Genomic DNA, 27,649 nt, shown 5'->3' on the forward strand with positions numbered 1-27,649 from the left:
TTCATTTAACTGCAGAGTATTATGCTTAGATTCAGAATGTATTTTAAAAGGCAGCATTGATTAGATGAATCACATACAACATGTGCATATGGATATTGACATTTACCCACCGGTATAGTTGTGGAGTCAAAACAATTGCTTTAATGCTCTCACAAGGATAGTTCTTTCTTTCTGACAGGAACACTCAATTTGTCATCCCAACAGAACCCGACCTTTAGCCTAATCTTATTAGTTTAGGGATATGAGATAATATGCCATTCAGCAGGGCCAAAGAGGAAATAGTGGACAGATGCAGGTTGTTGTGGCACAGAACCATTGGTTGATTCCATGAAACTCCCTCTAACTAACTGTATAAAAAGCTTTGTCAGTTCAGTTCCTTCACAGCAATATCTTAATTTGAGCTTCTACAGAAGAGCACAGGCAGGTACCACCATGGTAAAGTTTCTGCTGCTGGCTTTGGCATTTGGTCTGGCTCATGCTTATGCTGAGGTAAATTCATTTGGTCTGTGAACAGGTTTGATGTTCTTCAACAGCATATTTCTGTGGATGTGATGTTTCTCATTCAGTTTGTCTGTGCAAGTCCGTATTCATGAAATAACCTTTCTGGCTTTCACACATGTGCACTTTTTAAATAAGATTTTTCTAAGATGAAACAATTGAAAGAAGGATACAATGGGTTGAATTTCAGAGCTTAAGAGGCCACCACATGAGTAGTTCCAAAAGGTCACAGATACCAAATGCTATGTAAATACAGTCATCGTATTACCCTGTGTTAGTCTACATCCCTAGAAGCATAATTTTTAACTAATAAACAAAATATTTTTTTATTTTATATTTCTAGTTAGCTTATGTATTTCTAAAGATTCAGATAAGAGACGTGAGTACCAACTCACATTCTCAGGGACTTGTTTGTTTTTTTCAGCTTGAAGGAAAGTGGGTTACCACTGCCATCGCTGCTGACAATGTTGAAAAAATAGAGGAAGAAGGACCTCTGAGAATCTATATTCGTGAACTTACTTGTAGTGAAGCATGTAGTAAAATGGGAGTCACATTTTATGTCAAGTAAGCAGATTGTCAACCATGTAAACTGAGTAGAATATTTCCATTTCTCAGCATTTATGTTGTCAAACTTTCAGGGGAATGTTCTGTTTCTGGTCATGAAATTTAAGGCCTCATCTTTGGCAATGTGATTATTTTATTCCGAGATCGGTTAGCTCTGGGTATTACATGGATGTTTGATACTGTCTTCAAATCCCTGAGTGTTTCCTTAGAAATCCTTTTGGTTGGAGGACTGTGGTTGAATTTTGTGCTCTAATATTAGATGCAAGAGACTCTAAGAATCTCATTTCTAGTAAGTTGAAGGGTAAGTGTGAACATTTGGTTCATAGTCATATATGTTATATTATTTAGTCAATGACATCATAAAAAGTCTTTCACAAACAAGTTAGACAAATCTAATTTGCAAACCCCTTTCTTTGATGCTCTAGTTTCAAAGACACTTTTTGCCATTTAGATGATTACATTCATTGAAAGGTTGTATAACAGCATAAGAACTTATAAAGCTTACAACCATTTCTTTCTTCTAGCTATGAATTTAAGTTTTAGGTTATCAATTAAATCACTTAAAACACATACATATAAAACTTTGAACACGTTGTCATTGGATTAGAACATGAGAATTAGGATATTGAAAACCATACTCAGTAAATAGTGAAATTTGAATAAGGAAGCCATCAGAGCGTTCATAGCACTTGGTAAAATTGCCACAAATAAAGGAAGTCATGTGTATGATTACAAACAGGATGATATTTTCTAAACAAGAATTAAGAGAAGTGAGGTAAGCATAGGTACTTCTGTTATAGCTCTGTACACTGTTCATAGATTTTATTATATCATCAAGTTTGTTATAATACTTAAAGATATTTAATATGAATTAAAGGATATAAAGTGTAAACCAGGGATCCTCTGTTTGATTTTTAGTGCGAATGGCCAATGTTCAGAGACCAAAGTCATTGGGTATAGGCAAGAAGATGGCAAGTACAAAACCCAGTGTAAGTATGGGATCTGGGAGCTTCCTCTACAAACAGAAGCATTCTGAGTGAGCACATTCATGCTGACACTTAAGCTACTCATAGGTACATGGACCTAGAACAATATTAGTTACTTGGAAATTCATCAGTTCTTCCAACCAACAAAGTCAGAGTACAATGTAGGTCATCCATCTGAAGTTTACATTGGAGAAGAACACTGAACCTGAAGATGTAAGTAGTGATGCTAACAAAGTGTCTCCAAATAGTTTCCTGCATGAAAATTTATTTCTATACAATATCCAGTGTCTTTTCTTTTGTTAAATTTGTTATTATTAGGCTATATATTTTTCTCTGCTCCCCTCCCTTCCTATCCCATCCCCTTCTACCCTCTCCAATGTTGTCCATGCTCCCAATTTACTCAGGAGAGATCTTGTCTTTTTGTACATCCCATGTAGATTGTATCCATGGCAGTCTCTCTTAGGGTCCTCTTTGTTGTCTAGGTTCTCTGGGATTGTGAATTGTAGGGTAGTTTTTCTTTGCCTTATGTCTAAAAAGCACTTATGAGTGAGTACATATGATATTTGTTTTTCTAGGTCTGGGTTACCTCACTCAATATGATATTTTCTAGATGCATTTATTTGCCTGCAAATTTCAAGATGTCATTTTCCCTGCTGTGTAGTACTCCATTGTATAAATGTACTATATTTTTCTTATCCATTCTTCTGACAAGGGGTAATTACGTTGTTTCTAGGTTCTGGCTATGACAAATAATGCTGCTTTCATACAATATCTCTGTTTGTCATCGGACAGGCCTGATACTCACTGATAGGTCTCAGTGGCCTCAAACATCATTGAAAACTTCTTGCCTCAGGCTGACAAGCACTTATATTACAGGCCTGAACTGTCATTCTGGATTCAGGGAAACTTTAAATTAATGGTCCTATTTTAAAGTTTCCTATTCTCTTACTTTATAGCGATCATAACATTTAGATCATTAAATGATAAACTTCAATTTTGAAAAGCAGTTAGGGAAAATCTGTTTAAAAAAATCATACAGACTCCTTCAATTTTGTACAAATTGCTAAAATAATAGTAAAATATTCAACTGAATTACGCATATGATGACCTTTGGTTAGATCTTGAAGGCAGGGCACATTCTTCTACCAAGTTTATTGTTTTCCTAAGTTTACATGACCATTATAAAGTAGTCAAGTAATAGAAATTTACTAGATAATAAATTCCTTTTATTTTTCCATGAACAACTTTTATAATTTAATAGATGTCTTTAAGAGAAAATACCACACACATATACAGCCCTGAACACACACACACACACACACACACACAGAGAGAGAGAGAGAGAGAGAGAGAGAGAGAGAGATGATGATGATGATGATGATGATGATGAGAGAGAGAGACAGAGAGAGAATGCAAACAGAAAAACTCTCACTCACAGAGAGAACACACACAATATGAATGTCTGGTAAACTTAAAATGTTGATTCTTACATCTTTTCTATCCATAATCTTACAAGAATAAAACTTTTGTGCAGATTTCTAATTACCATGTCCTTTTTAGCATATGTATCAATTCTCCCACCAAGTATTACTATGGTATGACACCAAAGTTTTACAGTTTCAGAAAACTGACAAGTGTCCTTTTGGATCTGGTTGAAAGGGGAAGGATTACCCAACAGAGTGATCCCACAGGTCTTGACACAAGGAATTCAGAAAAAAAGGAATGTGTATGAACCTTGGATTCACTATCAGGGTTAAAGAATGGAAATGATTGGTTCTCATATTATGATTGGATATGCAAAATGAATGACTACAAGAATACCTTTGCCAACATGTGTTATATGATAGTGAATCAGAGATGATTGCTACAGTCAGGATCAATATTAATGTTTAGTCAACAGGTGATGTCAAACAAAGTAGAAAAATGAGTGGCACTGAGTTTGAAATATTTCTGTTATTACAGTTGAAGGTGACAACAGATTTGAACCAGTGCATGCAACACCAGAGAACATAGTCTTTACCAGTAAGAATGTGGATAGAGCTGGCCAGACAACTAACCTGATTTTTGTTGTTGGTAAGAATGGTAGTGGGTTTTCTGATGTAGTAAGAGAAGTATCACCCTGAAAATAGAGATTAAGTCAGATTCACACTCCAAACAGTATCATGGTGTTTCCAAACTCCTCTCCACTAAATGACAATATGATTGTTGTGTGGACCAACTTTTACATTATTTTGTAATTTGAGTTGCATGGTATTGAAGAGTATTGGTGATGGTGAATGTTATTGGAAGTGTTTATGTTCATATTTCCTTACTAGAAAGAAAAGACCAAATACTATTTGTCTGAAATTTAAAACATTTTGAGTGTCATTTGATCAAGTGTGTACTAAAGAAATCATGAACTCTAGAGTATAGACTCAGGAGAAATGTGAAGGTTCCATTGATAAGCATCCATGATTCTTTAGTGTCATATTTTTGAAAATACATAGGACTGAGGTGTGAGAATTCCCTAGAGAAGTTGCTTTATTTTTGCATACATCACGAAACACTGAAAATGGAATTTGGGGAAAATTACCACTCTCTGTATTGATCCACCCAGGATAGATCAATTTGAAGCAGTTGGGACTTTCTATTGCATATGATGCAGGGATACTAAAGAAGCAATATAATTTCTCCATGTTTCTTGAACATGTCCTTGACATTGTCTTTAATAAACTGTAGGAAAAGGTAAACCTTTGACTCCTGAACAATATGAAAAACTTGAAGAATTTGCTAAGGAACAAAACATTCCAAAAGAAAATATTAGAGATGTTCTGGCTACAGGTAACCCCAATGAATATTATTTTGGCCACAGAATTCTCTCTCTCTCTCTCTCTCTCTCTCTCTCTCTCTCTCTCTCTCTCTATTCATGCATGAATATATACATATACATAATGTATATATATATACATAATGAATCTAACTCTATCTATCTATCTATCTATCTATCTATCTATCTATCTATCTATCTATCTATCTACCTATATATCTACTCAGAAAGATCCCTGATTCAGATTATATGGATTCGTATGCAATCTTTCAGCTGCTATTTCTAGAAATAATCCTTGGGTATCTGTTATCATATTCCTATGCAAACATTTCTGTCAATCCTTACCCCGTTCATATTCTTTTGCAGATATTTGTCCTAAATAATGACTTTCTGGAGGTGAGTAGAAACAGAGGCCATGATTTGTGCTTATTACATAAAAATTAGAGATAAGTATGTCACCAAGGAAAAAGTGAACTGAAAATTAGCAAAATCAAGACTGGGTATCATATGTATTTTAAGAGAGAAAATGTTACAGAGATAGCAATGAAGGATAAAATATTTTTATTTATAAAAATATTAAGAATTTTATCTAATTCACAATTGCTAATATGCTTATATTGAAGAATACTTCATCAAGAGAGTGTGCCTTGTTATTTGTAAAAATCTTATATTACTTATGATTGTGGGGTATTATTTGTCACAGATATGGTAAAATGATGTTGATATTTTCAGTATATTCCTTGAAATCTCTCAATATATATTTTCATGAAGGGGCACAGAATATCATTATTTTCTGTTGACAGTGCTTCTATAGTTTCCAAAGTACAAGGTATTGGTGATTTCTAGGATAGGAACTGTTTGTGTACCATCATTTATGTATACTCATTATATTGTTATATTTATTTTTGCATCCACGAACTCTCAATGATGAAATCTTTCCTGTCTGTTCAATCATGTTTAATTTTTGCTTTCATGTCTGCACAGATGACAGGAGGAATAGAATGATACATCATATCCTCTTGACCATGGAATCAATGTCATATACAAATCACCATTTCTTTAAAATGAATTGTCTTTTCTCCTGTGAAGGCAGAACAGCATATACCAAATTCCTGACTTGTATTTCCTTTCCCTTCTTATGATTTATAAGGTCTTCATATTTTTGAATGATTAAATAAAGTGTTTCAAGAAGCAATAAAGACGTTGTGAAAAGGATCTCATTCAAAAAGCACATAAATATTCACCAAACTAATAAAATAACCACTCTGGTGTAACAAATGATATCAGTATTACTAAATCATATTTAATTAAATAGAAATGTGATAATTACTGGAGATCCATGATTAAGAACACTGAAGAAATAAATTTTATGTTGTGCTTCATGTTTACTTTCAGCTTAAAATTATGATTTGCGGTTGAACAGTCTTAACACTCTAAAAGATTTCACAGAAAAAACTCTTTGAGTCTGCCTCCATGTTACACATTATTTAAAAGAGAGGATGAAATATGTTTTCAAAAGTCTATCTGAGGAGATTATCTTTTGTTAAATGACTTCATTAAGCAAATGAATCAGGATATGCTTTAATAGTGTACATATGACTCAGTTACATTTGAAGAATAATTTCATAAGAATGATATTCCATAGATACCATGCCCTACATATATGCATGCACTGGTTACAATTTTCTCTTTGTATTGCAACAATTACTTAGGATGTAGTTAGCTATCAAATTAGAAAAGGCAGAAGCAATCTTCTTTTAGGGCTTGGAACAAGGAAAAACAAAATATATTAGACAATGTTGTTACATACAGTTTAATGAAGTCTGAAGATATAAAGAAAGCAAAGTGAATTCAGTATTCATAAACAAGAGATATGAATAAGAAACAATGACAATTTTTCTGTGAAAAATCCTGTTATTTAAACTTTCATTGTGTGCCTGGCAAAACAACGTTACTTTAGAAAAAAAATAATTGACCAATGTCTTCTGCAAATTTGGTATATTCAGTGTACATTTACATCACACCACCTTCGTTCTCCTACTAATTAGTGCTATCCCTGTGTCCTCTTCTTGCAGTTTCTCCAACTTCTTCATGAATATACAAATTCATTTCAATATATGTGTGAATATGTGTGTGTGTTAAGAAAGAAGAGGTTGACACAGAAATTTATACCCAATTGTGTCCATTTAGAGTTTCTAATATACATTTGTACCCAGTGCTGTCCTTTTATTCTTCAATTACTTATTACCTATAAGTCTCATTTTAGAGGTAAAGGGAATATGGCTACATCTTGTCCTATCAGAAGTGGCTTTCTAAGCTGCCAAGACTTCAAATGGCATAGAAGTTCTAAAGCTCACCATTCACATCATGCTAACATGGGTAAAGCTTGCCCAATCTGAGAGGTAACTCAGAGGTGATTAGTTGAACTTACACCTTGAGCTGTAGAATGTAAATCACCCTTGGTTCCATAAACATATTCCACTATCATTGTTCTTTTCACCAACTATTGTAATTTCTATGTATATTCTGAATGGTAATTTCTTAATCATGACTACTAGAGATTATTTAAATACTGATCTTATTTAGTAGTACTCTCATGGTGACCAGGAATAATCTTCCTTCATCAAATTGCAGAATGCATTGTTCCTGTAGATATGTTCTTATAACAGCCCGAAGCCTCCCAAAGGTGTCAGTTTTACAAGTTTACACTGCAGGAATCCTCATCTTTCTATCTCCTCAGCAAAATTAACACCAAGAAAACATACGACTCCATATCAAAACATGTATTATAAAATGAAAACTCATGTTCTCAGAGAGTGAAGCATAAATGTCTGAGACACACTTCAAAGTGTTCAATGTCTTTAGCCATCAGGGAAATAAAATTGAATCTCCTTAGAGATTTTGTCTATGATGCAGGGAAAGGGCTGTATTTGGTCCTGGTTGGTGGGAGTGAAAAGTGATTCAGCTGTGATCAAAATCAGTGGGGGAAATGGCTGCACTTGGCCCTGGTTGGTGGAAGTGAAAACTGATTCAGCTGTGATCAAAATCAGTGGGTAGGATCCTAACATCTGTCTTACCAAAAGTCCTTCAAAGAAGAATTACAATAAAACTCTGTTGACATATTTTAAATCATAGAACGTAAAGGATCACTCCCATGTTATATATAGCCAGTATTAATTTAAACCCAATCAACACACACACACACACACGCATATATTCATATGTGTGCACACATACATGCACATAGAGTAAAACGTAACTGGTGATAAAAAAGGCAGAAAACATTATAAAGTACTAGAAAAATGAATACACATTTATATCAAGCGTACCATCCACAATAATTAAGGTGACTTTATTCCAGAGGTACAGGCTTGGTTCAACACGCAGAATTCTATAAATATGATTAATCATACTATATAATTAAGGCAATAAAGGCATCATTAATTCAGTATTTCAAGAAAAAGCCTTTGATAGAATGCCTCATACTTTCAAAATTAAATTTACAAGATAGTGGGAATGGAGGAAATATACTTCATAATACTAAAAGCTGTCTCTGACAACATACTGTCAATACACAACCCATATGTAGAAAACCTGTAAGAAAACCCTCTAAAATCTTGAAGAAGACAGAGTACCCACTCTCCCAACTCCTTTATAATGTCGAGTTGGATACAGTACAGTGAGCGATACAGAAACTGAAGAACATTAAAATCATGCACCTATGAAAAGATAAATCTAAATTAACCCCATTTTCAGATGACATGATCCTATACCTAAGGCATACCCAAATTGTACCCAAACACATGAAGTAGAGTCAAAATTTCAGCAGCCTGACAAGGAAAGTATTGAAAGACCCCCGAAGAGGACCTTCCCTCAGGAGGAGACCCCTGGACCCAAGGATCAAGCCAAGACCACGGATCACGGATGCAAACTGCAAGAGGTTTATTAGGTTGACACAGGTACCTGCGGGCGGCAAAGCCTTTCGGAGGACTTGCGCGCCAGCAGGCTGGGTAAGGGTCTTTTTATAGGAAAAAGGGCGGGCAGAAGCGGCGTAAAGAAGCAGATGCATGGTTACAGGGATTCCATTGGTCAGTTTGAATGAGGCAATGGGGATTGGTCAATTTAAATGAGGCATTGGGGTTGCTTGAGGACAAGTTCCTCTGGGACATGAAGATCTGATAATAGCTGACTTGTTTTTCCCCAGAACTTTCCGTTCCCCACCTGGGCCAGATGTCTGACCACAGATATCCTGTTTGGCAACCTAAGAGCACTAACCTCGCCCTGAACCCATACTTGTTTGTGTGAAAGCCTTGCGAAATGGCGTTACAGCTGTCTAGCTAGGTTTAGGCAATGTAGCAGGGCCGGGGGTCTTTCAGTATCAGTTTCAAAAGTTAAAAGCTTTTCTATATACTACCAACAAAGCCAACTTAGAAAGCTATCATGAGCAGAATCCCATTTAAAATAGCATCAAAGAATAAAAATGTTGGGTTAAACATAACAAAGAAAAAGAAAGTAAACTTCAAATCTCAGAAGAACGTTTGAGGAAAAAGTCCTATAAACTGAAAAGACATTTAATAATCAAAGAATGGAAGAATTAATAGTATGGAAGTGATCATCTTGAAAGAAACACTTCACAGATATAATACAATGTCAAATTAAAAAAAAAAAAAGACATGACATTCTTCACAGAAATAGGAATGCATATGGCTTCTGATTTTCACATGCAACCTGAAAAGACTGTAGATTCTTAAATGAATCCTGGGATAAATAGATCAATACAGGAGGTATCGTCATTTCAGTCTTTAAGGTATTTTATAGGTCTAGAGTTATAGAAAAAAATCTAGCTAACTACCCAGAACCAGTGATTAGATATGTAGTACAAATAACTGCCAGGATATCAGCTAACAATATCAACAGCGACAACAAAAATGACAACAACAACATAACAAAAGCATCAACACACAGACAGTTCTGTGCTAATAAACATAGAAAAGTGTATTCTTGACCTCTCATAAAGAAAGATAGTGTTCCATAAATAAAGGACATTGAGACTATAATTCGTGATTCTAGAGAAGCTAAATAAGAAGGTGAACCCAAAGAAATACATATAAGCATCCCCCTGAATATTAACCTTCATCAGGCGATGAAAGAAGACAGAGACAGAGACCAACATTGGAGCACTGGACTGAAGTCTCACGATCCAAAGGAGGAACAGAAGGAGAGTGAGCACGTGCAAGGAACTCAGGACTGCGAGGGGTGCACCCACACACTGAGGCAATGGGGATGTTCTATCGGGAACTCACCAAGGCCAGCTGGCCGGGGACTGAAAAAGCATGGGACAAAACCGGTCTCGCTGAACATAATGGACAATGAGGACTACTGAGAACTGAAGAACAATGGCAATGGGTTCTTGATCCTATTGCACGTAATGGCTTTGTGGGAGCCCAGGTAGTTTGGATGCTCACCTTAATAGACCTGGATGGAGGTGGGTGGTCCTTGGACCTCCCACAGGGCAGAGAAACCTGCTTGCTCTTTGGGCTGAGGTGGAAGGAAGACTTGATTGGGGGAGGGGGAGGGAATGGGAGGTGGTGGCGGGGAAGAGGCAGAAATCTTTAATAATTAAATAAATTAATTAATAAAAAAAGAATTATAAGAAAAAAAAATAAAAAAAAAAGAAAGCTAGTGTTTTCAACATACTGAAACATTACACAAAACCACAATCACTCAGAACACAGAGGTGTAAAGTATATTCCCAATATATATATGAATAAGCATTCCCATACTTAAGCTTCAGGAAACCTTGTGTAAGAGAGGGCAGAACAAGATAAAGTAAAAATAATAATAAGAGGACAACTTCCCCAAATTAGAGGCAGAGGGGACTAGCAGAAATGGAGGGTCCACAGAGTTTAGTAAATGAGAAGGAATTGCCCACTGATCTTGAAATCAGTCAGTGTCATCTGCTAGCATATCCACTGCTTGCTTGGAATTCCAGGAAGCTTCTGGTCCATTAAGATGTAAACTGGGGTCATCATTATTTCTATTGCATGTTTCTATGTTTTTTTGTGCACATGTACCATAGAATGTGTGTGTCTCATGAATGTCCTATAGAGTACTTAAATTGGCCCTTGAATTGGGGATGGCAGGCTATCTCTCCAGGACTCGAGGTCGAACTCGGACATCAGTAGGCATGGAGACATGGTGCTGTTCTGAGTGTCAGGAATCATCAGGACATCTTTACAGAGGAGCCGGGTACAGTGAAAGGGTCACTGAGGTCTTCTGCCTCCTCAATCAGCATATGGCATCCATCACTATGGTTGATCACCGTCTCCTGGTTTCTCCGTTACACTTTCTGCCTTAAGATAGTCATCTCTAAAGATGCTTTCCTGTTCTCTTGTGCCATCTGCACACCCCCCACTGCGAGACATACATGTTACATTGCTCCTTTCTTGCAGGAAGCGAGGTATTCTGCAGAATGTTACTCATGGAATCTGAGTTACACTACGATTTTAAAGGCTTTAAAAAAAAAAAAAAAAAACACTGCAGACACAGATTCTCCCTAAGGATGAATTCAAATAGAAACTCACATATTATTTTAGCCTCTCACTAACTCCTGCTTTGCTGTGATATCTTGTTTGTGTTCTGACAAATAAAGCTTGCCTGCAAATCAGAGGTTGGACCTAATAATAAAAACCCAGAGACAGAAATTGAGGTTTAACTCAAAAACCAGAAAAGAAAAGTAGCCAAGCCACTAGAGAAATCTTACCTCTACCAAGTTTAGATGACAACAAACTAAACAGATAGGTCTCTCTCTTCCATTTACACTCCCTCTAATGCCAGGATTAAGAGCATATGACTCCCTAGAATTGGGATTAAAGGTATAGACCACCACCACCTGCATTTTTTCTGCATTGATCTCCTGTGTAGCCCAGGGTGGCCTTAAACTCACAGAGATCCTTCTGACTTTGTCTCCCAAATCCTGGGATTAAAGGTGTGTGGCACCACTGCCTGACCTCTAGTGACTTAATTTTGCCTCTGGTCTTCAGGCAAGATTTATCTGTCAAAATACAAATAATATAACACTACATTTCCCATTTTTATTTACAGTAAATAATAAATATAAATTATAAATAATATAAGGTAAACTACATACAATAATTACAATGACTATATATTAAATACAGGCAACAAATACATCAACAATGTCTAGTTCATTTGCATTTGGCAAATTCAGAGAAAATACTCCACATCTATCCTATCTGGGTGAGTCAAAATTTTTTCAATCTGAAGAGTCATGGAGATGAGAGGTGACTTTGGCTGTTCCTTACTTCTCTGATCTTTCAGCATTTACCCCTATATCTGATTCCAGGTTTTTATTATTAAGACCAATTAGAATTCATGCCACATTGCTTCATAAGCATTTCATGGTGGACTTCTAGAAACCTAAGCAAGGAAGAAGTCTGCATGGAAATGAAACTTTCCTGCCACCCCTATGTATTGCCATGAAGGCTGGCCAGAGTCTGTCAGTCCTGCAGAGTCAGTACAGAATTCCCTTGAGTTCAAACAAAGCTGTCAGCATTTGGCTGTTTTCAGGCCAGTCCACTAAATAAAGTCTCAGAAAAAGAAGTAGCAAGGTATCAGCTAACACAGTGCTCTGGAAAAGAATCAGGAGCCCAAAAGCTGGGATTGCATGGCTCAGGTCTGCATTTTCCTTACTAACTCTCTGCCTGGCTTTTATCATAATTTGTCGCAGCTGTTCACATCAGTGAAAGTGGGCCACTAGCAAGGAGAACCACACCTCAGCTGAACTGGCTGGAGAGCAAGGGAGGCAAGAGATCTGTTTGTATTAACTTATTTGAGTAACTCGGGGCCTGTTTTTTGTCTCTGGTGATGTTGCCTAGAAACCCAGTGATTCTGATTTGAATCCAAGTTACTAATGGAATATTTGGCAAAGCCCAGGAAAACGCTCTTGGAACCCTGTCATCATTCAGAGAACTTTCTCTCCATGTTAATTCTGCATGTGTCTGACACACATGTGTAACTTCAGAAATGTAATATGAGATTGTGTCCTTTTGGTTGTCAGCTTGGGTGTCATAAGGGTGGGGGAATATTTTGTCTTTTCCCCAAGTCCCTGTCTCAGAATAAGGCAGCACTCCCACTAAATAGACAATGTTGGAAAGAAACCCTTTGCTTTTCTTGCCTTTATTTGCTGTTCCAGAGAAGAAGAATGAATAAAACTTTTAAGGGGAAGGCTCAATGTGTCAGCAATCAATGCCCCTGTGTGGTCTCTTTCTTTCTCTACCAAAGTTCTGGGTAAGGGCTGTAGGGAAGGCCAGTGCTCATCAACTTACATTGCCAAGATGAGGCTAGCCAGCACAGCTCAGAGCACATGGGTCCAGGACACAGGCACCGCTTTTCCAAATCTGCTCTAAGCCCACTGCCTCCAGCCCAGCTTCATCAGCAACAAACTGGTCTCGACTGGTCTGAAAATGGTCTGTCAGTTATTCTATACCTTAACCAAAGTTGGTTGCTCCAACATTAAAAATGAGACTTTAGGTGATTGCCCAGGTAGCCATTTGTCTCTGTCATTTGTTGTACATTTTGTAAGTTGATTGATAACACTTTTTGCTTACTCAAGTAATATTATTTCCCTTCCAGATCTTTGATGTAGTTGAAGACTAGATAGTTGTATTTGCTTTCCTCTCATGACTTGGCCAAGTTTTTTATTATACAAGACATAAACTCATTAAGATATGATAATTATTGAATCATTTATAATCTGTTTCGTACTTGATATATTTCTTCTTATTGTATATAATTTTGTATTGTTTAGAACTCTCTTATTTAAACAAAAGGAGGAGGGGCTGTAGAAATTCCTATTGCTAGTACCTTTTAATTTACCTGCCCACTTGGGTATTGCCTCATACTATTTATGCTGATAAAAAATGCACGTCTGGCCTTTTTTTCTGGCTGTGGAATTCAGTTGCTGTTTCCTGTCCCAGAAGAGGTTTGTGATCTGTAAGTCTACCCCTAAGTAAATAATCCTCTATTATTCTCAATTCTGGGCTACTGTGGGATTTCTTTTAAGTGTTCTTCTTCAAAGGGTCTAGGAGAGGCTCTGGTCTGGTCTCTGTCACAGATTATACAAAAGTCACACAAGGCCCAAGCCTTGTGTGCTGATAACAGGTTATTCATTACTATCTTTAAAAGAACAACCCTGTGTGGCTTACATCTCAGATCCCTAGTACTTTTCTTTGAGCACAAGGATCTCAGTTCCTCCTACACTGTTAGACCCTGAAATCATAATTCCCCTGCCACCACTCACCATGTCCTAAGACCAAAGAAGTTAGGCACACCACACAGAGTTTTAATATGACTAGTAAAAATAACTCCCGAAACTGCATAAGGATAACACAATCTGTTTGTATGTTATTTTGTTCTCTCTAATGTTTGAATTTTATTATTTTGAATACTATAGTTAATAATAAAAACAAAATATATACTTTACTATATTAATTGAAACTACTTAAAACATTACTGAAATATAAGATTCATTTATAATTGTTCATATAGAAAAATATGAAGATACGGTTATTACTTGTGCTTAAGAGATTAGATAGTTACTCACTTCTAATTACATGCTTTGCTTCAAATTTAGAAAAGAATATTTCTAAACATAGCTATTAGAAAATTCTTATGGAAATGAAATTCAATTTTAGTCTTCATGTAGTATTCTTTCCTGTTATCAGTAAATTAAAGTAAGTGAAAAATTCCCTTTATATTCTTATTTCAAATTGATCATATGCTTTTGTGTTTGTTGAATGTTCAAACCAAACGGATCACTCATTTACTACTCTTTTCTCAAGAACTCTTCTACAGTCTTTCTTGACATAATGGTCAGGATTAATACTGACAGAAGAAACAATGGGTGAGGTATATCTATGGCCATTGATCTCTCCAACTCTATTGATACCTATTTACATAATTCATTATTTCCATAACAGAATGGAAGACTTTTAGTTTGATGAGGTCAAGGTTGTCAATACTTGGCCACTATTCCTTGGCAAATGGAACCCTGTTTGGATAATCCTGTCTTACACCTATATCTTGTAAAGTATTGATTTTGTTTTCTTCTAGTGTATATACTGTTTCAGGATTCAGACTGAAGTCTTAGACTCCCTTGTATCTAATTTTTGTGAAAAGTAATAGTTTTGGTCCAGTTTCATTGTAGTACAAGTAGATACCCAGTTTTCTCAGCAGCATTCCTTGAAGATGCTGTCTTTTCTCCATTGTAGGTGTTTTGCCTTTTGTTAAGGTCCATATGCCCATAGTAATGAGAACTTCTATTTGGGTCTTCTTAATTCTATTGGAATGCACATCTATATTTGTACCTGTACCAGATTGCATGTTTTTATTATTCTGTACCAGACTGCATGTTTTTATTATTCTGTCTAAATTTTAACATTATGATAAGAATTACATCACCATATGCCCTTTGTACTCTTCCACATTCACAGCTTCCTTTTTCAGGAATTGTTCTTGCTTACATATTTGTGTATGTTTACTCCTCTGTTTTCCAAATAGATAAATATACTATGCTCAGTCTATATAATGTTAATTATGTGTTTACAAGATGTCCACTTGTTATTGAATAAACAATTACTCTGCTCCTCCGTTGAAAGATGATATACCCCAAACTTCATGTTAATTAGTTGTATGTGAGTGAAATCTGTAGGGCTGAGGCCTCATGTTTCCCTAGGCTACTTTGGCATGCTTGTTGTTGTCATCCTTGTTCTGCTGCTGTTGAAGTAGTCATATAGATGACACTTTGTGGGAGTAGCTTCTGACACTGCTAGGATATAGAATCTCATACCAAACATCATGGTCCTCTAGATCCTTCTATTTTTATGCCCTCTCTTACACAAGGTTTCCTGAAGCTTAAGTATGGGAATGCTTATTCATATATATATTGGGAATATACTTTACACCTCTGTGTTCTGAGTGATTGTGGTTTTGTGTAATGTTTCAGTATGTTGAAAACACTAGCTTTCTTTTTTTTTTATTTTTTTTCTTATAATTCTTTTTTTATTAATTAATTTATTTAATTATTAAAGATTTCTGCCTCTTCCCCGCCACCACCTCCCATTCCCTCCCCCTCCCCCAATCAAGTCTTCCTTCCACCTCAGCCCAAAGAGCAAGCAGGTTTCTCTGCCCTGTGGGAGGTCCAAGGACCACCCACCTCCATCCAGGTCTATTAAGGTGAGCATCCAAACTACCTGGGCTCCCACAAAGCCATTACGTGCAATAGAATCAAGAACCCATTGCCATTGTTCTTCAGTTCTCAGTAGTCCTCATTGTCCATTATGTTCAGCGAGACCGGTTTTGTCCCATGCTTTTTCAGTCCCCGGCCAGCTGGCCTTGGTGAGTTCCCGATAGAACATCCCCATTGCCTCAGTGTGTGGGTGCACCCCTCGCAGTCCTGAGTTCCTTGCACGTGCTCACTCTCCTTCTGTTCCTCCTTTGGATCGTGAGACTTCAGTCCAGTGCTCCAATGTTGGTCTCTGTCTCTGTCTTCTTTCATCGCCTGATGAAGGTTAATATTCAGGGGGATGCTTATATGTATTTCTTTGGGTTCACCTTCTTATTTAGCTTCTCTAGAATCACGAATTATAGTCTCAATGTCCTTTATTTATGGAACACTATCTTTCTTTATGAGAGGTCAAGAATACACTTTTCTATGTTTATTAGCACAGAACTGTCTGTGTGTTGATGCTTTTGTTATGTTGTTGTTGTCATTTTTGTTGTCGCTGTTGATATTGTTAGCTGATATCCTGGCAGTTATTTGTACTACATATCTAATCACTGGTTCTGGGTAGTTAGCTAGATTTTTTTCTATAACTCTAGACCTATAAAATACCTTAAAGACTGAAATGACGATACCTCCTGTATTGATCTATTTATCCCAGGATTCATTTAAGAATCTACAGTCTTTTCAGGTTGCATGTGAAAATCAGAAGCCATATGCATTCCTATTTCTGTGAAGAATGTCATGTCTTTTTTTTTTTTTAATTTGACATTGTATTATATCTGTGAAGTGTTTCTTTCAAGATGATCACTTCCATACTATTAATTCTTCCATTCTTTGATTATTAAATGTCTTTTCAGTTTATAGGACTTTTTCCTCAAACGTTCTTCTGAGATTTGAAGTTTACTTTCTTTTTCTTTGTTATGTTTAACCCAACATTTTTATTCTTTGATGCTATTTTAAATGGGATTCTGCTCATGATAGCTTTCTAAGTTGGCTTTGTTGGTAGTATATAGAAAAGCTTTTAACTTTTGAAACTGATACTGAAAGACCCCCGGCCCTGCTACATTGCCTAAACCTAGCTAGACAGCTGTAACGCCATTTCGCAAGGCTTTCACACAAACAAGTATGGGTTCAGGGCGAGGTTAGTGCTCTTAGGTTGCCAAACAGGATATCTGTGGTCAGACATCTGGCCCAGGTGGGGAACGGAAAGTTCTGGGGAAAAACAAGTCAGCTATTATCAGATCTTCATGTCCCAGAGGAACTTGTCCTCAAGCAACCCCAATGCCTCATTTAAATTGACCAATCCCCATTGCCTCATTCAAACTGACCAATGGAATCCCTGTAACCATGCATCTGCTTCTTTACGCCGCTTCTGCCCGCCCTTTTTCCTATAAAAAGACCCTTACCCAGCCTGCTGGCGCGCAAGTCCTCCGAAAGGCTTTGCCGCCCGCAGGTACCTGTGTCAACCTAATAAACCTCTTGCAGTTTGCATCCGTGATCCGTGGTCTTGGCTTGATCCTTGGGTCCAGGGGTCTCCTCCTGAGGGAAGGTCCTCTTCGGGGGTCTTTCAATACTTTCCTTGTCAGGCTGCTGAAATTTTGACTCTACTTCATGTGTTTGGGTACAATTTGGGTATGCCTTAGGTATAGGATCATGTCATCTGAAAATGGGGTTAATTTAGATTTATCTTTTCATAGGTGCATGATTTTAATGTTCTTCAGTTTCTGTATCGCTCACTGTACTGTATCCAACTCGACATTATAAAGGAGTTGGGAGAGTGGGTACTCTGTCTTCTTCAAGATTTTAGAGGGTTTTCTTACAGGTTTTCTACATATGGGTTGTGTATTGACAGTATGTTGTCAGAGACAGCTTTTAGTATTATGAAGTATATTTCCTCCATTCCCACTATCTTGTAAATTTAATTTTGAAAGTATGAGGCATTCTATCAAAGGCTTTTTCTTGAAATACTGAATTAATGATGCCTTTATTGCCTTAATTATATAGTATGATTAATCATATTTATAGAATTCTGCGTGTTGAACCAAGCCTGTACCTCTGGAATAAAGTCACCTTAATTATTGTGGATGGTACGCTTGATATAAATGTGTATTCATTTTTCTAGTACTTTATAATGTTTTCTGCCTTTTTTATCACCAGTTACGTTTTACTCTATGTGCATGTATGTGTGCACACATATGAATATATGCGTGTGTGTGTGTGTGTGTTGATTGGGTTTAAATTAATACTGGCTATATATAACATGGGAGTGATCCTTTACGTTCTATGATTTAAAATATGTCAACAGAGTTTTATTGTAATTCTTCTTTGAAGGACTTTTGGTAAGACAGATGTTAGGATCCTACCCACTGATTTTGATCACAGCTGAATCAGTTTTCACTTCCACCAACCAGGGCCAAGTGCAGCCATTTCCCCCACTGATTTTGATCACAGCTGAATCACTTTTCACTCCCACCAACCAGGACCAAATACAGCCCTTTCCCTGCATCATAGACAAAATCTCTAAGGAGATTCAATTTTATTTCCCTGATGGCTAAAGACATTGAACACTTTGAAGTGTGTCTCAGACATTTATGCTTCACTCTCTGAGAACATGAGTTTTCATTTTATAATACATGTTTTGATATGGAGTCGTATGTTTTCTTGGTGTTAATTTTGCTGAGGAGATAGAAAGATGAGGATTCCTGCAGTGTAAACTTGTAAAACTGACACCTTTGGGAGGCTTCGGGCTGTTATAAGAACATATCTACAGGAACAATGCATTCTGCAATTTGATGAAGGAAGATTATTCCTGGTCACCATGAGAGTACTACTAAATAAGATCAGTATTTAAATAATCTCTAGTAGTCATGATTAAGAAATTACCATTCAGAATATACATAGAAATTACAATAGTTGGTGAAAAGAACAATGATAGTGGAATATGTTTATGGAACCAAGGGTGATTTACATTCTACAGCTCAAGGTGTAAGTTCAACTAATCACCTCTGAGTTACCTCTCAGATTGGGCAAGCTTTACCCATGTTAGCATGATGTGAATGGTGAGCTTTAGAACTTCTATGCCATTTGAAGTCTTGGCAGCTTAGAAAGCCACTTCTGATAGGACAAGATGTAGCCATATTCCCTTTACCTCTAAAATGAGACTTATAGGTAATAAGTAATTGAAGAATAAAAGGACAGCACTGGGTACAAATGTATATTAGAAACTCTAAATGGACACAATTGGGTATAAATTTCTGTGTCAACCTCTTCTTTCTTAACACACACACATATTCACACATATATTGAAATGAATTTGTATATTCATGAAGAAGTTGGAGAAACTGCAAGAAGAGGACACAGGGATAGCACTAATTAGTAGGAGAACGAAGGTGGTGTGATGTAAATGTACACTGAATATACCAAATTTGCAGAAGACATTGGTCAATTATTTTTTTTCTAAAGTAACGTTGTTTTGCCAGGCACACAATGAAAGTTTAAATAACAGGATTTTTCACAGAAAAATTGTCATTGTTTCTTATTCATATCTCTTGTTTATGAATACTGAATTCACTTTGCTTTCTTTATATCTTCAGACTTCATTAAACTGTATGTAACAACATTGTCTAATATATTTTGTTTTTCCTTGTTCCAAGCCCTAAAAGAAGATTGCTTCTGCCTTTTCTAATTTGATAGCTAACTACATCCTAAGTAATTGTTGCAATACAAAGAGAAAATTGTAACCAGTGCATGCATATATGTAGGGCATGGTATCTATGGAATATCATTCTTATGAAATTATTCTTCAAATGTAACTGAGTCATATGTACACTATTAAAGCATATCCTGATTCATTTGCTTAATGAAGTCATTTAACAAAAGATAATCTCCTCAGATAGACTTTTGAAAACATATTTCATCCTCTCTTTTAAATAATGTGTAACATGGAGGCAGACTCAAAGAGTTTTTTCTGTGAAATCTTTTAGAGTGTTAAGACTGTTCAACCGCAAATCATAATTTTAAGCTGAAAGTAAACATGAAGCACAACATAAAATTTATTTCTTCAGTGTTCTTAATCATGGATCTCCAGTAATTATCACATTTCTATTTAATTAAATATGATTTAGTAATACTGATATCATTTGTTACACCAGAGTGGTTATTTTATTAGTTTGGTGAATATTTATGTGCTTTTTGAATGAGATCCTTTTCACAACGTCTTTATTGCTTCTTGAAACACTTTATTTAATCATTCAAAAATATGAAGACCTTATAAATCATAAGAAGGGAAAGGAAATACAAGTCAGGAATTTGGTATATGCTGTTCTGCCTTCACAGGAGAAAAGACAATTCATTTTAAAGAAATGGTGATTTGTATATGACATTGATTCCATGGTCAAGAGGATATGATGTATCATTCTATTCCTCCTGTCATCTGTGCAGACATGAAAGCAAAAATTAAACATGATTGAACAGACAGGAAAGATTTCATCATTGAGAGTTCGTGGATGCAAAAATAAATATAACAATATAATGAGTATACATAAATGATGGTACACAAACAGTTCCTATCCTAGAAATCACCAATACCTTGTACTTTGGAAACTATAGAAGCACTGTCAACAGAAAATAATGATATTCTGTGCCCCTTCATGAAAATATATATTGAGAGATTTCAAGGAATATACTGAAAATATCAACATCATTTTACCATATCTGTGACAAATAATACCCCACAATCATAAGTAATATAAGATTTTTACAAATAACAAGGCACACTCTCTTGATGAAGTATTCTTCAATATAAGCATATTAGCAATTGTGAATTAGATAAAATTCTTAATATTTTTATAAATAAAAATATTTTATCCTTCATTGCTATCTCTGTAACATTTTCTCTCTTAAAATACATATGATACCCAGTCTTGATTTTGCTAATTTTCAGTTCACTTTTTCCTTGGTGACATACTTATCTCTAATTTTTATGTAATAAGCACAAATCATGGCCTCTGTTTCTACTCACCTCCAGAAAGTCATTATTTAGGACAAATATCTGCAAAAGAATATGAACGGGGTAAGGATTGACAGAAATGTTTGCATAGGAATATGATAACAGATACCCAAGGATTATTTCTAGAAATAGCAGCTGAAAGATTGCATACGAATCCATATAATCTGAATCAGGGATCTTTCTGAGTAGATATATAGGTAGATAGATAGATAGATAGATAGATAGATAGATAGATAGATAGATAGATAGATAGAGTTAGATTCATTATGTATATATATATACATTATGTATATGTATATATTCATGCATGAATAGAGAGAGAGAGAGAGAGAGAGAGAGAGAGAGAGAGAGAGAGAAATTCTGTGGCCAAAATAATATTCATTGGGGTTACCTGTAGCCAGAACATCTCTAATATTTTCTTTTGGAATGTTTTGTTCCTTAGCAAATTCTTCAAGTTTTTCATATTGTTCAGGAGTCAAAGGTTTACCTTTTCCTACAGTTTATTAAAGACAATGTCAAGGACATGTTCAAGAAACATGGAGAAATTATATTGCTTCTTTAGTATCCCTGCATCATATGCAATAGAAAGTCCCAACTGCTTCAAATTGATCTATCCTGGGTGGATCAATACAGAGAGTGGTAATTTTCCCCAAATTCCATTTTCAGTGTTTCGTGATGTATGCAAAAATAAAGCAACTTCTCTAGGGAATTCTCACACCTCAGTCCTATGTATTTTCAAAAATATGACACTAAAGAATCATGGATGCTTATCAATGGAACCTTCACATTTCTCCTGAGTCTATACTCTAGAGTTCATGATTTCTTTAGTACACACTTGATCAAATGACACTCAAAATGTTTTAAATTTCAGACAAATAGTATTTGGTCTTTTCTTTCTAGTAAGGAAATATGAACATAAACACTTCCAATAACATTCACCATCACCAATACTCTTCAATACCATGCAACTCAAATTACAAAATAATGTAAAAGTTGGTCCACACAACAATCATATTGTCATTTAGTGGAGAGGAGTTTGGAAACACCATGATACTGTTTGGAGTGTGAATCTGACTTAATCTCTATTTTCAGGGTGATACTTCTCTTACTACATCAGAAAACCCACTACCATTCTTACCAACAACAAAAATCAGGTTAGTTGTCTGGCCAGCTCTATCCACATTCTTACTGGTAAAGACTATGTTCTCTGGTGTTGCATGCACTGGTTCAAATCTGTTGTCACCTTCAACTGTAATAACAGAAATATTTCAAACTCAGTGCCACTCATTTTTCTACTTTGTTTGACATCACCTGTTGACTAAACATTAATATTGATCCTGACTGTAGCAATCATCTCTGATTCACTATCATATAACACATGTTGGCAAAGGTATTCTTGTAGTCATTCATTTTGCATATCCAATCATAATATGAGAACCAATCATTTCCATTCTTTAACCCTGATAGTGAATCCAAGGTTCATACACATTCCTTTTTTTCTGAATTCCTTGTGTCAAGACCTGTGGGATCACTCTGTTGGGTAATCCTTCCCCTTTCAACCAGATCCAAAAGGACACTTGTCAGTTTTCTGAAACTGTAAAACTTTGGTGTCATACCATAGTAATACTTGGTGGGAGAATTGATACATATGCTAAAAAGGACATGGTAATTAGAAATCTGCACAAAAGTTTTATTCTTGTAAGATTATGGATAGAAAAGATGTAAGAATCAACATTTTAAGTTTACCAGACATTCATATTGTGTGTGTTCTCTCTGTGAGTGAGAGTTTTTCTGTTTGCATTCTCTCTCTGTCTCTCTCTCTCATCATCATCATCATCATCATCATCATCTCTCTCTCTCTCTCTCTCTCTCTCTCTCTCTCTGTGTGTGTGTGTGTGTGTGTGTGTGTTCAGGGCTGTATATGTGTGTGGTATTTTCTCTTAAAGACATCTATTAAATTATAAAAGTTGTTCATGGAAAAATAAAAGGAATTTATTATCTAGTAAATTTCTATTACTTGACTACTTTATAATGGTCATGTAAACTTAGGAAAACAATAAACTTGGTAGAAGAATGTGCCCTGCCTTCAAGATCTAACCAAAGGTCATCATATGCGTAATTCAGTTGAATATTTTACTATTATTTTAGCAATTTGTACAAAATTGAAGGAGTCTGTATGATTTTTTTAAACAGATTTTCCCTAACTGCTTTTCAAAATTGAAGTTTATCATTTAATGATCTAAATGTTATGATCGCTATAAAGTAAGAGAATAGGAAACTTTAAAATAGGACCATTAATTTAAAGTTTCCCTGAATCCAGAATGACAGTTCAGGCCTGTAATATAAGTGCTTGTCAGCCTGAGGCAAGAAGTTTTCAATGATGTTTGAGGCCACTGAGACCTATCAGTGAGTATCAGGCCTGTCCGATGACAAACAGAGATATTGTATGAAAGCAGCATTATTTGTCATAGCCAGAACCTAGAAACAACGTAATTACCCCTTGTCAGAAGAATGGATAAGAAAAATATAGTACATTTATACAATGGAGTACTACACAGCAGGGAAAATGACATCTTGAAATTTGCAGGCAAATAAATGCATCTAGAAAATATCATATTGAGTGAGGTAACCCAGACCTAGAAAAACAAATATCATATGTACTCACTCATAAGTGCTTTTTAGACATAAGGCAAAGAAAAACTACCCTACAATTCACAATCCCAGAGAACCTAGACAACAAAGAGGACCCTAAGAGAGACTGCCATGGATACAATCTACATGGGATGTACAAAAAGACAAGATCTCTCCTGAGTAAATTGGGAGCATGGACAACATTGGAGAGGGTAGAAGGGGATGGGATAGGAAGGGAGGGGAGCAGAGAAAAATATATAGCCTAATAATAACAAATTTAACAAAAGAAAAGACACTGGATATTGTATAGAAATAAATTTTCATGCAGGAAACTATTTGGAGACACTTTGTTAGCATCACTACTTACATCTTCAGGTTCAGTGTTCTTCTCCAATGTAAACTTCAGATGGATGACCTACATTGTACTCTGACTTTGTTGGTTGGAAGAACTGATGAATTTCCAAGTAACTAATATTGTTCTAGGTCCATGTACCTATGAGTAGCTTAAGTGTCAGCATGAATGTGCTCACTCAGAATGCTTCTGTTTGTAGAGGAAGCTCCCAGATCCCATACTTACACTGGGTTTTGTACTTGCCATCTTCTTGCCTATACCCAATGACTTTGGTCTCTGAACATTGGCCATTCGCACTAAAAATCAAACAGAGGATCCCTGGTTTACACTTTATATCCTTTAATTCATATTAAATATCTTTAAGTATTATAACAAACTTGATGATATAATAAAATCTATGAACAGTGTACAGAGCTATAACAGAAGTACCTATGCTTACCTCACTTCTCTTAATTCTTGTTTAGAAAATATCATCCTGTTTGTAATCATACACATGACTTCCTTTATTTGTGGCAATTTTACCAAGTGCTATGAACGCTCTGATGGCTTCCTTATTCAAATTTCACTATTTACTGAGTATGGTTTTCAATATCCTAATTCTCATGTTCTAATCCAATGACAACGTGTTCAAAGTTTTATATGTATGTGTTTTAAGTGATTTAATTGATAACCTAAAACTTAAATTCATAGCTAGAAGAAAGAAATGGTTGTAAGCTTTATAAGTTCTTATGCTGTTATACAACCTTTCAATGAATGTAATCATCTAAATGGCAAAAAGTGTCTTTGAAACTAGAGCATCAAAGAAAGGGGTTTGCAAATTAGATTTGTCTAACTTGTTTGTGAAAGACTTTTTATGATGTCATTGACTAAATAATATAACATATATGACTATGAACCAAATGTTCACACTTACCCTTCAACTTACTAGAAATGAGATTCTTAGAGTCTCTTGCATCTAATATTAGAGCACAAAATTCAACCACAGTCCTCCAACCAAAAGGATTTCTAAGGAAACACTCAGGGATTTGAAGACAGTATCAAACATCCATGTAATACCCAGAGCTAACCGATCTCGGAATAAAATAATCACATTGCCAAAGATGAGGCCTTAAATTTCATGACCAGAAACAGAACATTCCCCTGAAAGTTTGACAACATAAATGCTGAGAAATGGAAATATTCTACTCAGTTTACATGGTTGACAATCTGCTTACTTGACATAAAATGTGACTCCCATTTTACTACATGCTTCACTACAAGTAAGTTCACGAATATAGATTCTCAGAGGTCCTTCTTCCTCTATTTTTTCAACATTGTCAGCAGCGATGGCAGTGGTAACCCACTTTCCTTCAAGCTGAAAAAAACAAACAAGTCCCTGAGAATGTGAGTTGGTACTCACGTCTCTTATCTGAATCTTTAGAAATACATAAGCTAACTAGAAATATAAAATAAAAAAATATTTTGTTTATTAGTTAAAAATTATGCTTCTAGGGATGTAGACTAACACAGGGTAATACGATGACTGTATTTACATAGCATTTGGTATCTGTGACCTTTTGGAACTACTCATGTGGTGGCCTCTTAAGCTCTGAAATTCAACCCATTGTATCCTTCTTTCAATTGTTTCATCTTAGAAAAATCTTATTTAAAAAGTGCACATGTGTGAAAGCCAGAAAGGTTATTTCATGAATACGGACTTGCACAGACAAACTGAATGAGAAACATCACATCCACAGAAATATGCTGTTGAAGAACATCAAACCTGTTCACAGACCAAATGAATTTACCTCAGCATAAGCATGAGCCAGACCAAATGCCAAAGCCAGCAGCAGAAACTTTACCATGGTGGTACCTGCCTGTGCTCTTCTGTAGAAGCTCAAATTAAGATATTGCTGTGAAGGAACTGAACTGACAAAGCTTTTTATACAGTTAGTTAGAGGGAGTTTCATGGAATCAACCAATGGTTCTGTGCCACAACAACCTGCATCTGTCCACTATTTCCTCTTTGGCCCTGCTGAATGGCATATTATCTCATATCCCTAAACTAATAAGATTAGGCTAAAGGTCGGGTTCTGTTGGGATGACAAATTGAGTGTTCCTGTCAGAAAGAAAGAACTATCCTTGTGAGAGCATTAAAGCAATTGTTTTGACTCCACAACTATACCGGTGGGTAAATGTCAATATCCATATGCACATGTTGTATGTGATTCATCTAATCAATGCTGCCTTTTAAAATACATTCTGAATCTAAGCATAATACTCTGCAGTTAAATGAATTTAAAACTGTGGCCTGAGAAATACGAGTCAAAACAATCACATTCTTAGACGATAAGATGATAAAACTAAAGAAGGTTTTCCTGTACGGATACTGATATATCCTGTGCTACCTTTAAGTCTTCTACTATATTGACTACTTTATTCTTCCAGCACATGGAATTCAAAGGCTATGGTACAGAACTACAAGAGATAATCACCAAAACTTAACTGTATAAATAATAGAAAATAAATGCTACTAGCTGTCCACTGGGAATAAATACAGGTCTCATTAATAAAAAGAAGCCAAATCATATTTTCTTTCTGCTGTGTAATACTCCACTGTGTAAATGAACCACATATTCTTTACCCATTCTTTGGTCAAAGGGCATTTAGGCTGTTTCCAGGTTTTGGTTATGACAAAAATGTGCTATGAACATAGCTGAGCACATATCTTTGTTGTTTGATTAAGCATTCTTTGGGTATATACCCAAAAATGCTATTGTTGAGTCTTGAGGTAAGTTGTTTCCTAATTTTCTGAGAAATAACCATACTGATATCAAAAGAGGCTATAGAAGTTTAAATTCACACCAACAATGGAGGAATGTTCCCATTACCCAACATCCTCTCCAGCATAAGGTGTCATTAGTGTTTTTTATTTTGGCCATTGTTACAGGTGGAAGATGGAATCTCAGAGTCATTTTAATTTGCATTTCTCTGATGACTAAGTATGTTGAGCACTTCCTAAGTGTCTCGCAGCCATTTTAAATTCCTCTGTTGAAAGGTCTCTGTTTAGGTCTGTATTCCATTTTTAAATTGAATTATTCGTTCTTTTGATGACCAATTTATTGAGTTCTTTGTGTGTATTTGAGGCCAGCCCTCTGTCCTATGTGGAGTTTGTGACAATCTTTTCCCATTTTGTAGGCTGCCGTTTTGTCTTGTTGACCGTGTCCTTTGCTTTAAAGAAGTTTCTCAGATTCAGGAGGTCCCATTTATTAATTTTTTTTTTCTCTTAGTGTCTGTGCTGCTGGGGTTACATTTAGGAAGCGGTCTCCTGTGTCAATGCTTTCAAGTGTACTTCCCACGCTCACCTCTATGAGATTCAGTATGGATAGTTTTATGATGAAGTCTTTGATCCCTTTGGGCTTGAGTTTTGGGCATGGCTGTAGGAGCAGGTCCCAAGTGGCTTACACCCGAATTAATCACACCGAAACTATGTTGTTTAAAACACTGCTTGGTGCATTAG

At 35.9% G+C, this 27,649-nt stretch overlaps 2 protein-coding genes across 2 annotated transcripts; one reads left to right on the plus strand and one right to left on the minus strand.

Annotated features, from left to right (window-relative positions):
* The first annotated feature begins 432 nt into the window (after window positions 1-432).
* On the plus strand, window positions 433-6,949 carry LOC130868355 (odorant-binding protein-like). Its single transcript, XM_057760607.1, has 6 exons — window positions 433-489; window positions 923-1,062; window positions 1,981-2,051; window positions 4,011-4,121; window positions 4,767-4,868; window positions 6,930-6,949. The coding sequence occupies exons 1-6, from the start codon at window positions 433-435 to the stop codon at window positions 6,947-6,949; spliced, it is 501 nt and encodes a 166-aa protein (XP_057616590.1).
* A 12,531-nt stretch (window positions 6,950-19,480) lies between these two features.
* LOC130868356 (odorant-binding protein-like) lies at window positions 19,481-25,994 on the minus strand. Its single transcript, XM_057760608.1, has 6 exons — window positions 25,938-25,994; window positions 25,365-25,504; window positions 24,376-24,446; window positions 22,306-22,416; window positions 21,559-21,660; window positions 19,481-19,500 (listed from the first exon to the last, which is right to left on the minus strand). The coding sequence occupies exons 1-6, from the start codon at window positions 25,992-25,994 to the stop codon at window positions 19,481-19,483; spliced, it is 501 nt and encodes a 166-aa protein (XP_057616591.1).
* Between the last annotated feature and the right edge of the window lie 1,655 nt (window positions 25,995-27,649).

The sequence above is a fragment of the Chionomys nivalis genome, chromosome X (genome assembly GCF_950005125.1).
Source record: "Chionomys nivalis chromosome X, mChiNiv1.1, whole genome shotgun sequence".
NCBI lineage: Eukaryota > Metazoa > Chordata > Mammalia > Rodentia > Cricetidae > Chionomys > Chionomys nivalis.

Coding starts and splice junctions, on each gene's coding strand:
- LOC130868355 (XM_057760607.1), top strand. CDS start 433: ATGGTAAAGTTTCTGCTGCTGGCTTTGGCATTTGGTCTGGCTCATGCT. Junction 2,052..4,010: donor TGGCAAGTACAAAACCCAGT/GTAAGTATGGGA, acceptor CTGTTATTACAG/TTGAAGGTGACAACAGATTT. Junction 4,869..6,929: donor TAGAGATGTTCTGGCTACAG/GTAACCCCAATG, acceptor CTCTTCTTGCAG/TTTCTCCAACTTCTTCATGA.
- LOC130868356 (XM_057760608.1), bottom strand. CDS start 25,994: ATGGTAAAGTTTCTGCTGCTGGCTTTGGCATTTGGTCTGGCTCATGCT. Junction 24,447..25,364: donor GGAGTCACATTTTATGTCAA/GTAAGCAGATTG, acceptor TTTGATTTTTAG/TGCGAATGGCCAATGTTCAG. Junction 21,661..22,305: donor TAACCTGATTTTTGTTGTTG/GTAAGAATGGTA, acceptor AATAAACTGTAG/GAAAAGGTAAACCTTTGACT.